The 13,381-nt window shown below is 47.4% G+C and overlaps 1 protein-coding gene across 1 annotated transcript in view; it reads right to left on the bottom strand.

Moving 5' to 3' along the window:
- The window catches only part of mettl4 (methyltransferase 4, N6-adenosine), a gene marked incomplete at both ends in the record, with an annotated part of 23,501 nt that extends 10,595 nt beyond the window's left edge, over positions 1-12,906 (bottom strand). Inside the window, 10 exon segments of the mRNA XM_080020048.1 lie at positions 2,837-2,906; positions 3,810-3,882; positions 3,884-4,008; positions 9,574-9,662; positions 9,808-9,926; positions 10,586-10,760; positions 11,004-11,073; positions 11,371-11,731; positions 12,034-12,099; positions 12,703-12,906. Coding sequence (XP_079876174.1) covers positions 2,837-2,906; positions 3,810-3,882; positions 3,884-4,008; positions 9,574-9,662; positions 9,808-9,926; positions 10,586-10,760; positions 11,004-11,073; positions 11,371-11,731; positions 12,034-12,099; positions 12,703-12,906 — 1,352 coding nt within the window.
- Between the last annotated feature and the right edge of the window lie 475 nt (positions 12,907-13,381).

Raw genomic sequence — 13,381 nt, 5'->3', positions numbered from 1 at the left:
GGTTGTTTTGTAAAGGAAGTTATCTGCTTTTTTACTCTTTTATACATTTTGTCTCACGCTTCTTGCTCCCTTTTCTAATCTGGTCACAGCTCTCCAGAAAATCAAGCGAATTATGAAATGAACCGGACCGATACTGATAAAAACAGTGGAAATGACTCCTTTGCCGCCCGTCTATTGCCCGTTGGGACAAGACGCGTGAAGGTCATTCTACTTGGTTTAAGTTGTGAGTTCTGTCCACCTCTTCAAACCTCTGGAAGCCTGTTTCTCAGTGTGCAAAACACGGTGAATTATTTGACATTTCTCCTCATGGGTTCCACACTCACATGTGTGTAGATCAGATTCATCTTATTGTGCGCGGCGGTAGAAGTTTGCCTCCGGCTTCTTCCGGGCACAATAAACACACAATCCATAATTTATGGCCGGATCAAACGTAAGAGATGTTCTTCCTGCCTTAAAGCTTTTCCTATATTCAGTGGTCAGGCTTCCTTTAAAGCGCCGACTTTCTGCTAAACTCAAAATTTTCTCCCGCGTTTGGTTTTCTGTTTTCCACCTCCTGTTACTGCGTGTACTCAATATGTACTTTACACAATCCAGCATCAGAATCCAGAGATTTAATCTCGGAATTCTGACTTTAAAGTCAAAAGCTCAAAATACGTTTTTCAGGTGCGGCTCCAACCCTCAATAGAAAACAAACACGTTTTTATTGATGAGAACTTCTCCGAAAACCACCACCCACACACATACACACACACACACACACACACACGGTGCAAGTTAAATAGTGGTGTGCTGCTCTGACACAGCAACACGTCCACTTCCTTCTGAACAGTTGAAATGTTTTTTTCATACATGTGTATCTTTTTGACGCTACCTGGAAAATGTACTTTGGAAACGCAAACAAGAAAAGGCAGAAGGAACTAAAAAGAAGCGACGCCGAGTCCTCTGCACCCGAATCCATCTCAAACGCCTCGGATGCTGTGAGGGTCAAGGATGGAGCGCCGGTTGCCATGGGAACGCCGGCGATGAGGAGTCATCCTTGGCGAGCGGAGGGGCCTTCGTGGAGTTGGGAGGACGCTTCCCACGACCCCGTCCCCTGAGGACGGCATTCCACCAGCAGGGCTCCGGACAACGCGCAGGGCGAGTCCTAACGTTTCACGAGTCGAATTGAAAATACAGTATTTCACCAAAATATTTCTATCACATTCAACATTCAAACAGGATCGAGGTGGTTGGTTTAACTCAAAAGGAGTAATTCATCAAGACGAATATTAATCTGCCGTGGTCTGCTGACGCATTAGAGTAACACAGTACAAAATGACATTAATAATAAAAATAATAAAAATAATAAAAACAACCTTATTTTTATGGCACCTTCCGTACAAAGTACAAAGAACGGACATTTCAGAATTAAAAATTATAATAACAGTAATGAATCATTTCAAGTTAATGAACAGCACATTTGAGGAGACAAGAAAAACAAGAAAAATGTAAATAAAGACAAGCGTGTAAAGAAAACAGTAATACTAGTTGAAGCAGCACCCCATTGTCCAGGAAGTTTAAAGTTAAATCGACTTTTTACGTGACTGAAAACTCTGGCAAGCGGCAGCAGAATTTGAATTATTATTTGAGTTATGATTTATTCTCCTATTCATAACTTTACCAGAAGCTATGACATCATGCTTTTAAAGGTACATTCCACTGCACTGACTGTGACTCCAACAACCTGATCTGTACATGTAGTTATTAACTTATCATGTCTGCCCTCACGTCTTTCATTTGCTATGTATTATTTGTATTATATTTATTCATTATATTCAATTGAATTGTGTTTATTGATTATATTGTATCATATATTTTTGGATTATTATTCTACCCACAATGTTTCACAGAGTCAAATTCCTCCCATATACGAACGTACTTTGCGAATAAATTAGATGTGGATTATAATTTTAAAGTTTCATTACTTAGGGTCTGCGAAGATGAGTTGGAGAGAATTATTTGAGATTTCCACTTGACGGAAAACTAAAGAGACGGAAAGTACGCTTTTCTTTTTTACACTGACGTCATCTTCTCTTCGCCCCAAAAACACTTTTTTTTCCCCAACCAAATCCTCCATTTATAACTCTGTTTAACATAATGAAGAAGAAGAGGATAGAGTGATTCAAGGAGGGGCAGCGTGACGTGTGAAAGGAGAGAGAGAGACATAGATAGGACAGACAGACAGACAGACAGACAGACAGACAGACAGACAGACAGACAAAAACGTGATGGAATGAGAGAGGGAGTGAGAGAAATGTGAAAATAGAGAGAAAGTGAGAAAGAATTTGTGTGAACGAGAGACCGAGGGACGTGTGCGTGAGAGAGAGAGAGACGGAGAGAGATGGAGAGAGAGAGAGAGACAAAGAGAGACAGAGAGAGAGAGACAGAGAGAGAGAGAGAAACAAAGAGAGAGACAGAGAGAGAGAGGGAGAGAGAGAGAGACGGAGAGAGAGAGAGAGAAAGAAGGAGAGAGACAGAGAGAGAGACAGAGAGCAAGAAAGAGAGAGACAGGAAGAGAAAGGGAAAGCGAAGGAGACAAAGAGCGAGAGCGGGTGAGAAGCATTCGGCAGGAGAAAGGAATAAGTGAGAGAGGTGTGTGAGAGCAAAAGACAAAGAGAAGATAACACTGTAGATGGACGAAGGGCAAGACGGAGAGAGAGACGGAGCGAGTGAGACAGGAAAACGAGCGGCGGACGGGGAGAGGAAGCATGAAAAAGAGGGACGGGCGAGAGACGCGGAAAGAAAGAATGAAAGGAGCGAGGGGGACAAAGAGGGAGCAATGACTCATCCCCCTCACCTTCGGCTCGGAGCCACGAGAGCGACCACGCCCAGCCTCTGGCCAAGCCTCCACCCCTGACCACACCCACCTGAGTGGGTGTGGTCACGACTCCACAGCCCGCTTCACACCCAAAACCACAAACGACAACAGCAGAGTGCTCCGAGTCCGTCCAATCCCAGAGCTGCGATGAGCCCCGCCCGCTTCGCGTTAAGCTCCACCCCCCGCTGCGGTGCCGAATTGCCGCGTCCGATGGAGGCTCCGGCGCGCACCCGCTCGGAGAAAAACGGTGACGCGGAAAATCGGAACCGGGGACTGGGACACACATCATACGCCGCTTTCCTGCAGAGTATCGCTTTCACAAAGATCTGAAGCTTGGTTCAAACGTTTGTGGAAAATGGAAAGAAGCGTAAAAAAAAAAAACAGAACAAAAACAGCAAAAGGCTGAAGAATAAAACACTGGAGGTGGTGTCGGCCCAATGCGTTTCCTCCGCCTTAACGTGACGTGTTGTGTTGCTTTGTCTGCAGTGGAAAACGTTGCCGTCGCATCGTGAAAATTCCGAGTGAGAACCTGAATCACGTCGTATGGGGGGGGGGGGGGTTAAAAGACTCAGACGCAGGAGCGTGAAGTTTCAAACGTTAAAAGGCGTAAAAATAGCATCGCGGCGCCGGCGCTCGGGCGGAGCTGGAGCCGCTCGTCTCGTGGGAGCCGGGCAGCTTCGCTCAAAAAAACGCAGACCTTGATCAGCGCGCCGCACCGATGCACTTTCATCTCCCCAGCACGCCGAGAAAAACTTAAATCGAAGAAGGTCCCGAATGGACAAAAAATATAAATATATATATATATAAAATACAAAATACAAACCCAGCAGATCAAGGAGGAGACGTTCAAAATATTCTGTGCGTTTCTGGAAAGCCGTGAAAACAAATCGAGTAAAGCGACGTGAGGGATGTTAACAAACGGCTGGTAGACGGGGCGGCGGAGAACCGTCACAGCGGCCGGGCCCCGGCCGGCGCGCCACCGCTCGGGGCCGGGCGCTAGTCGGCCCCGTCGCCGGCGGCCGTCGCGTGGAAGTAGCCGCTGTGCTGGAACTTGAGCACCTCGTTGCCCCAGCAGGTCCAGCCCGGGTGGAGGCTCCGGGCAAACAGCTCCAGGCACTTAGGCTGGGCCCCCAGGTAGGGCCCCAGGACCTCTGGGGGAGAGGGAGGGAGGGAGAGAGAGATGTAAACGGAAGCGTCTCTGCAGCGTTTAACGGAGATCTACCGACCACGTGTTGGAACCATCGTCCAGAACAACTTAGTATTTGAGTAAAACAATGTATTTTTGGACACACTGGTCCCACAGAAAAACATCTTCACAGTAATTGCAGTGAACGTCTAAAACTACAACCTGAGAAGGACAACACCAAATATCCAGGCAAGCAAAATAAAAACACCACATTTCACCGGATGCAGAACGTCATCCTGGTACCTGCTACCCAGCGTCACTTTTATTATCTTATTATTCACTTTTTACTGTTGATTTTTGGTTCGTTCTTCATTCTGTTTTTACTGATTTAATGCTCCAAATGTATTTTCTATAATCGTCCTGCCATATTTTATCATGTACAGTAAACTGTGAACTCTTATTGTGCATTTCACTTTTTTTACCCCCATACTGCCGCTTTTATTTTGAATTTTTATTTTGATCATTTTTTCATCGTTTTGTTTGTCTTCATTACTGCCTATTGTTGTTAATGTCGCTGCTGGGACATCTGTCTACATCTACACCACTGTTTCATACAGACTGAGCACTAAGTCGGCCTCGCTCAGCGCGCAGAGCAGGTTCACGAGGTCAACCTTCGGCCATGTTTGAACTTCTGGTGCCAATTAGCAGATCCAGAGTCAGGAAACTGGGGAGAATTGATTTTCTGGGATTTTCCTGAGAGTTATTAAGTGAAAGAGAAGAGTTGTGTTGGACCCACTGTGCCAAACGCCACAGGCTTGTAGAGGTGGTGGTGGTGGGTTTGGGCGGTGCTGATTAGGGAGTGGGGCGGACGTGGTTTGGGTTCGGGGTGGACGTGACCTTGAAAGGAGGAACAAGGACGTTCCAGGACCTGACGGAGGAGGCTCACTCCTCCTGTCAGCGAACACCGCACCGAGCCAGCGCTCTGGGAGATAATGAGCTCCCAAGGCTGAGAGCCCTCCACCTCCTCCACCCTCAGAGCCAGACTACATCTCCCCTCCGCCCAGACTCCGCCAGGGAGACGCTGGGAGCAGAAAGGCCAAACCCGCAGCTCTCCCCCGTCGGTGACTCAGCTCCTCACGACTCCAAGCCAACAAACGGCGAAATGAACCTTTAACTGAACGAGACAAAGAGCAACGAGAGCGACAGAGAGAGAAAGCGAGAGAGAGAGACAGAGAGAGAGAGAGAGAAAGAGAGAGAGACACACAGAGAGAGACAGCGAGAGAGAGCGACAGAGGGAAAAAGAGAGAGACAGAGAGAGAGAGGGACAGAGCGAGAGAGAGCGAGCAACAGAGAGCAACAAAGAGAGAGACAGAGAGACAGAGAGAGCAAGCGACAGAGAGAGAGAGAAAGAGAAAGAGACAGAGGGAGGGACAGAGAGAGAGAGAGCGAACAACAGAGAGCAACAAAGAGAGAGACAGAGAGGCACACAGAGAGACAGAGAGCGACAGAGAGAGGCAGAGCAAAAGAGACAGAGACAGAGAGAGAGCGAGCGACAGAGAGAAAGAGAGACAGAGAGAGAGCGAGAGAGACAGAGAGTGACAGAGAGAGAAAGAGAGAGAGACAGAGAAAGTCAGAGAGACAGAAAGGGACAGAGAGAAAGAGAGAGAGAGATAGACAGACAGAGAGAGAGAAAGAGAGTCAGAGAGAGAGAGCGACAGAGAGACAGAGAGAGAGCGACAGAGAGAGACAGAGACAAAAAGAGAGAGAGACAGAGAGAGACAGACAGGGGGTTTGGCTGAGCCGCTCCTGCTCGCCCTGTGGGACCGGGAGCAGAGAGGGAACGAGGAGGTTTTTCCTGAGCAGGTTTGAAGGAGCTGCAGAGCTCCTGCTTCCCGAGGAGGAGCCACTCAAACCGTTTGTATCTCCACACCAACGGAGGCGTCCGCACGCGTCACCGTCACATCGGACCCTCCAAGACGCTTCTCGCCAACATTTAGGGCTCCCATGAATATTTTCAACGCCGCTCGACCAAGTCAAACAAGCCGTGCCGAAATCAAGACCTCATCCATTGGGATTTAAGTCTTTTTAATGACTTTCAAAGGTCTCGTTCATTCTAAAACTACATTATAAGACATTTTAATGACCCGAAAAAATAAATCAATTTATTAATTAATTAATAATGATACAAAAAATAAAGTTAGAAATAATGTCGCCCTGTCATCCAGGCAGTAAATCAGAGTGTCGGTGTGGGAAGTCACGTCCAGACAAACTCTGAGGTGGACCCTCGGCCCCGCGGTGGACGGACGTTAAATAAATAAACACCGTCCGCACATCATTCACATTCAGAGCAGCAGGGACACGCCTCTTCAAAAGAGTCGAGTAAAAGTAAAACGACCATCTGGCCCCGAAGCGGAGAACTGCCGGGGGGGTGGTGGGGGCGGGCGGGGGCGCGAACGCCTGGATCCAGGACCAGGAGGTGGGTCAGGAGTCGTTTCGGGGGCCGACAGAAGGCTCTGGAGGCCTCACACACACACACACACACACACACACACACACACACACACACACACACACACACACACACACACACACACACACACACACACACACACACACAGTGTAAGTGAGAGTTTAGCGCGTCGCGGTCCCAAGCTGTGGTGACACCGAGCTCCGGGGACAAAACCACCAGAGTCGGTGAATTCAGCGTCCGCTCTGAGCTGCACCCGGGACGACTTAGAAGATTATTTGAGATTTTTTTTGGGGGGGGGGGACGTGCTCCAAGTAGAAGCCGAGCAGCCTGGACGGACGTCGTCCAAAAAACATCAGCGCAAGCCAGCGTGGTTTATCTGGAGTAAAGCAGGTGGAGCCTCGCCTTCATCCATTTGTGGCTTCAGCGTCAGCGTCGCTCCTTAAGTTAGTGCCGTGTAATTCCTCCGCGCTCCACTAGGGGGGAGCGTGCAGACTGTTAATCTGCCCATTTTACCAAACAGCTTTATTGATAAATCTTCCGTTTGGAGGACGAACAGAAGTGAATACGATCAAACGCCGGCGTAGAGCGGCAGCGTGTCCTGGTGAAGCTCCACAGACCCGACTCCTAACCACCCAGCCCAGACGTGTTACTCCACCCTCCCACCTACTCCAACCCACCAGGGTCGCTTTTCGGAAACCTCGGGGAGAAACGTCGGCGCTCGCTGGAGCCACGAGTCTGAAGCAAACACGCGGAGGGAAGTGGATCTGCGACATCACGTCCACGTCGTGATGAGAGCGGACGGCGTCTGGGATTCTGGGATGTCCAGGGATATATGGGATGTTATTCTCCCTTGTAAGTCGCTTTGGATAAAAGCGTCTGCTAAATGACTAAATGTAAATGTAATGTAAATATAACGCTCTAATCAACACCTCCGCCTGCTCGCTCCTAATATCCACTGAATGAGAGAAGGACAGACAGACAGACAGACAGACAGACAGACAGACAGACAGACACTTCATCCATCCCTGGAAGGGAATGGTGAGGTCATTTATGAAAGCACAGATAGCAAAAGCATAAAATATGACCAAATTATGGATATGGTGGTACTGGTCAGTAAAACATGGTGACATTTGTAGTCGTCACCACCTCCCGGCCTCATCGGTCCCCGTCAGACGGTGAATTCATGTTTGTTTTTGGTTTCGTGCATCGATCCATGATCCATTGATCTGATGCGAGGGAGGATCACTTTCCCTGAACAAAGTTTAGAGATGAAAAAAAAACAAACAAAAAAAAAACGAAAATCCGTCCTTTCGGTCTGACACTCGGGAGCTACACCGACCCCACCCGACCCCACTCGACATGTCCCGGGTGGGGTCCTCCTCATCTCTCTCACTCAGTTTCCCCTGAGGAGGACGTGGTGACGTCAAGTCGCTCCAATTCACTTTCACTGCCAAGGTTCTTACTTTCATTGATCAACACACACACACACACACACACACACACACACACACACACACACACACACACACACACACACACACACACACACACACACACACACACACACACACACACACACACACACACACACACACACACACACACACACACACGGCGCCAGGACACGATCAATGGAAAAAGCCCCAAATCAAAGACACATTAGGTTCCGTGTCCGTTCCATTAACACCTTCCTGCGGTCGCAGCTTTAATACCTACAAACTGAGATGACAATAAGTGAGGGGGCCTGGGGCTGCGGCCTGGGGGCTGGGGGCTGGGGGCTGGGGCCTGGGGCCTGGGGGCTGGGGGCTGGGGGCGTGATGGGATGCAGTGCATTGCTCAGTGACAGTATGTGCAGCGTGAGGGTTATTAATGCTGCTGCACTGCTCTCTGCTGGTGCTTTTTAAAAGTTCTTTAAGCAGGGACACCCCACTGGGGTGCGGGGGGTCTGAAGGTTATCCTACGCTTAAAACTAAAACCTTTTACACATTTTAACGGAATTAAAGACCGGTTTTCGGACACTCCCGTATTCGGTAAAGTACTGCAGGTAAGTACCATTTATTTGGCTCAGAGCCGAGGTCAGTCTGAGGTAGAAACAGATTATGAACTTGATCATTGTAACAACAGTAAATGTTCGGACGGGGAGCAAGGTGAGTGATAAGCAATTAGGGTTAGGAAGTAAGAAAGTAAATATAAAGTGAGTTGTGTTCAGAAATGAATAGCGCATAACGTCTGATTACTCTTTACTGACCTTCTAGGCCTAATATTTGTAAAACTGAATTCAATACATTTGAAGGACATTTGAAATCTCCAAAAACACGATATAAAGTCAACACGAGGTTGTGAAATAGCTTTTAAAAATAACCATGAACCTGTAAAATTATATTCTAATATATGTCATGTACAGAGACTGAGACGGAGTTTCTTCCTCAAGACATAAGAACTGTCAAGGCTGAGCTCACCAGGGGTCCTCACTGAGACACACACATAGGCTCCACTACCTCACTGTACTGTATGTAGCATACTGTGTCACTGTTCTGGGTTGTTCGGTGTTACTGTATTGCTGCACTGTACTGTTGTATACTGTGCTGTATATCTCACAAACACTACCTCACTTTATTCACATGCCACTTTAATGCACATATCTGTATATACATAAATAGCCTAACCCATATACATAAGTCTATTCCCTTTATCTATTCTGTACCCCCACCCTGCATTACCCTTGAGTTCTTATTTTATTCTATATATTTTCATTTTATTCCCTAGTATTTGACTTACTGCATTACGTTTTAGGAATCAGGTGGTTGGTCAAGTAGAAATTCTTAGGTAGCTACTGTGTTCAGCCCAGGACATAATGTGTAATCACCTGGTGCGTTGCATTGACATTTCACTGCAAATATGTATGAAAGTATGTATATGTCTGAAAGTATGTATATGTATGAAAGTATGTATATGTCTGAAAGTATGTATATGTATGAAAGTATGTATATGTATGAAAGTATGTACAGTGTTTGTATGTGACAAATAAACCTCTTGAATCTTGAAGAGTAGGAGACGTTGGGAAACAAACTCTGAGGAACCAGCAGCTAATATTGGGCGGACGGGAGCTCGGAAACGTACCTGCGAGCGGCGGCTTGTGGGAGTGGAACGCGGACGGGACACTGACGATGAGACGCCGCTCCTCCACGGGGCGCGGCCCGCCCGGAGCGCTGCAGGACGACCAGGAGCAGGTTATTATTTCAACGTTTCCCCTTCAAACCGTGGAACAGACCACGCCCACGCCGGCCCTCACGTCAGGAGATGACTCCGTTCAAACAGCCAAACACACGGGCAGAGAAAAACAAGAGGACGCACCTGGCGCCGCACCCCGGCTGCCCCTCGGCCGCGCCACGGTACCGCCCCAGGACCAGCACCTCGTACGGCTTTTTGTGCGGCGAGTCCAGAGGGAAAACAAACTCCCCGGACGTGGTCACCTGGAGGTGTAGGAGAACAACTGGGGTCACACGGCGGAGGATTTTACTGAAACAAAAACCACCAATACCAAACCAGACATGAAGTGACGGGACGGAGCTACCAAAGTGGGTTCTTTTTCAGAACGGGGGAGCTTGGAAAACAAAAGATACGTCAAACAAACGAGGGAGAGACCGATGCAACGCAACCAGGGTCAACTGCAGCAACTTAGATCCACGGAAAAAGGTTCTTTAATGTTTAGAGAGTTTCAACAGGACGACCTGTGCCGAGTTGTGGATGTTTGGTGACACTAGCGCCCCATGGTGGACTAAAGTGGTAGTGCCCCCATCCCCTGTCGCCACGAGGAGCGACTTGGACCGTCTGCTTCTGGACTCCATAACAATGAGGTCACAATCATTCTGATGTTGTGGGGAATAACATTTGTTATCAATCATTTTTTACTACAAGTTACACAGACCCATCATGAAAACATGGATACTGATCCCTGATTGGTGCAAAACTCCTCTTAGTGCATTTAAGGACAAGCTATTAGATGTTCTGCCTTTACAAGCAAGTTACACATCTCCCTAAAGGAAAACCTCCACCGTTCTGTTAAAGTCGCCCGATGTGTCGAACACACACACACACACACACACAAACATACACAGTCTTGGTTCTGTACCTTGACCCAGAGCCACTGAGCCAGGACGGCCACGCCCCAGTGCGGGTAGAGCTCGTCCAGGACGAACCTGCGGTGGCTCGGCCTGTTGGTGACCCAGGTGACCACCAGGCAGCCGGGCGACGCCAGCAGCGGGACGGGAAGACGGCGGAGCTGCGAGGACGGCAGGGAGCTGTACCTGGGGCCGAGGGAAAGGAGGGAGAACGGAAAATTATAGACGTGAGAGAACTTTCTTTTAAAGGATGTATGAGTGAGTCAAACGGACCGGAAACAAAGCAGCTGGAAAGCAAAGAGGAAACAAGCGTTGTTGATGTTGACGACGTTTTGATCTTACTGATACAACCCTTAAACGTGTTAAACATTGTACATTGTATTTCAGGTGAACAACATTAACATTGTATTGATTTTCGTGAGTGGATACCTTCTGCTCCGTTTAACAGACTTGTTTTCCCACGGTGGATCCATCACGATCAGATCAAACCTCTTCCCGTCTGTGAGAGAAACAAGTCGATGAGTTTTTTGTATATCGTCTTATTTTTTTAATTTTTTACTGTTAAATTTTAGGTTTATTGTGCATTTTCACATTCTTCTATCTTCTAGTTAGTTCATTCTTAGGTTTATTGCTTTTTCCTTTTTTTCTATTTCATTCTTATCACTTTATTATTTCTGCATATTTTTATGTGAGCTACTGTGACACTGCAATTTCCCTTCGGGGCTGAATGAAGTATATATCCATCCATGCATCCATCCCTCCATCCCTCCATTAAAGACAGAGAAGGTTGACTCACATTCCACTAGAGGTTGTATCCTCGTGAGGTCAGAGAGCAGGAAGGCTGAACGCGGTGGTATCACGTACGCATCCCCCATCAGGGAAACCTCCACGGCCGAATCCGCCCTGTTCTCCGTCACCCGGGAGAACAGGTCCAGGTGGGACGTGTCGCCGTCCTCGGCCGACAGAGCCTGGACCGGCCGCTCGTGGTCCCCGCTCGCCTCCACAGGGAGCTCCTTGGCCATGTGGCAGAGCGCTGCGAGGCGGCACTCCTGCAGGGGAAGGTCCCCCTCCACCGCATCCCTCGCTTCGTCCAGGAAGCCCAGCGACCGGCCCGCCTCCACCAGCGACTTAGTTCCCTCCAGAACGAAAGCACGGATCTGTACCATTGCACATCACAGGGGTTATCTCAATATGACAGGGTTTAAACTGTTTGAAACACTAGAGCAGAGGAGTAGGCCGAATCCAGTTTGAAATAAACTTGAGATGAATTACATCTCTAAGAAGAAAGGGTGTGGTGAGACTTGGTGGGACCTGGTGGGACTTGGTGGGACTTGGTGGGACCTGGTGGGACCTGGTGGGACCTGGTGGGACCTGGTGGGACCTGGTGGGACCTGGTGGGACCTGGTGGGACTTGGTGGGACTTGGCTTACTGAGTGAAAGTGTTGGTCTGTGTGTTTACCTTCTCATGGTACGCCTGCGAGTCAATTTCCCCTTGGTTGAGAACAGTTTGCCTCCGTTTCCTTTTCTGGTTAGAATGAAGAAGAGATATAACCTATGTGGTAAAGCAAGGGTCCCCACAATGTTTTTTTTTTTTTTTGGCAAGACTAGGCTCTAGCGAGCTCACAATAATCTATTTGAGGATCACTGTATATTGCCAATATTTCCAGCCTATTCTTAGGTTTATTGTTATTTCTATTTTAACTTTATCATTTTTGCGTATTTTTATACAGTATATGTAATATGTTACAATGAAGAAGAGATATAACCTATGTGGTAAAGAAAAGGTTCCCAAACAGTTTTTGGCAACACAAGGCTGTAGTGATCTCACAAAAATCACAACAGTAGGGGGCCACAGACCACAGTTTGGGAATCCCAAAGCAACAAAAAAATAAATACAATAAATATATTAAACACGAATATATATATATATATATATATATATATATATATATATATAAATGTTTAGTCATTTTTATATATTTTATTTTTATATAAAAAATAATAGAAATCTCTAATGGGCAAACGGTGATCGCTATTACTCATTATTATTATAATTATTTGAATATATGTTTGCTGTATGTGAACAAGTACAGTTCCTTGAATTCTGGATAACGTGACACATGCTCACCCGGGAAGGTTTGACCGGAGGATCGTCATCCTTCGGCACCGTGGCCGTGTGAGCGGTACCGGTGCGGAAACAGCTCCGTCTGAAGCGGCATTCAAACTCCGATCCGCGGGGCTTCCTCCACCGGACACACGGCGAGAGGCCCCGGTCGATCAGAGCCCCCGGGTCCAGGAGCCAGCCCGCCGGGCTCCGCTGCACCACGGACATGCTGTGACGGGTGATCCGGTCGTGGTTCACGTTGCTGTATCCGTCCGTCACCGTTGCCGACCCCCCGCACGGCCGTTCAAATGGGACTCGATCCAGGGAAACGACAACACGTTGACAGCCCGGAGAGCGAGGAGGCCGTCGCGTTGAAATGACGTCACGGTCCAAGCGTTTATAAACACGGTTGCTACGCAACCGATCTCGAAGCGAAACGACGGATACTTTTCTTATGAATTAAATTCATTTTGTTTAAGTAACGTAACCCTAAATAACACATTTGAATTTGAACACTTTTATTAATATTATTATTATTATACTATTTTTTTTATCTTTACATGCATTTTAATAAATGCAATTTAACAGCAAAGAGAAACATATAATAACACAACATAATAAATACATAATAAAATATAAAATGTAAATGTATATAAATGTGTAAAATATATCAACAAAAAACAAGCAAATAAACACAGGATAT

This window comes from Zeus faber (genome assembly GCF_960531495.2).
Source record: "Zeus faber genome assembly, chromosome: 19".
In the NCBI taxonomy this organism is placed as follows: domain Eukaryota; kingdom Metazoa; phylum Chordata; class Actinopteri; order Zeiformes; family Zeidae; genus Zeus; species Zeus faber.
Note: the sequence above shows the minus strand (reverse complement) of the source record. Positions and strands in the feature narration are given on the sequence as shown.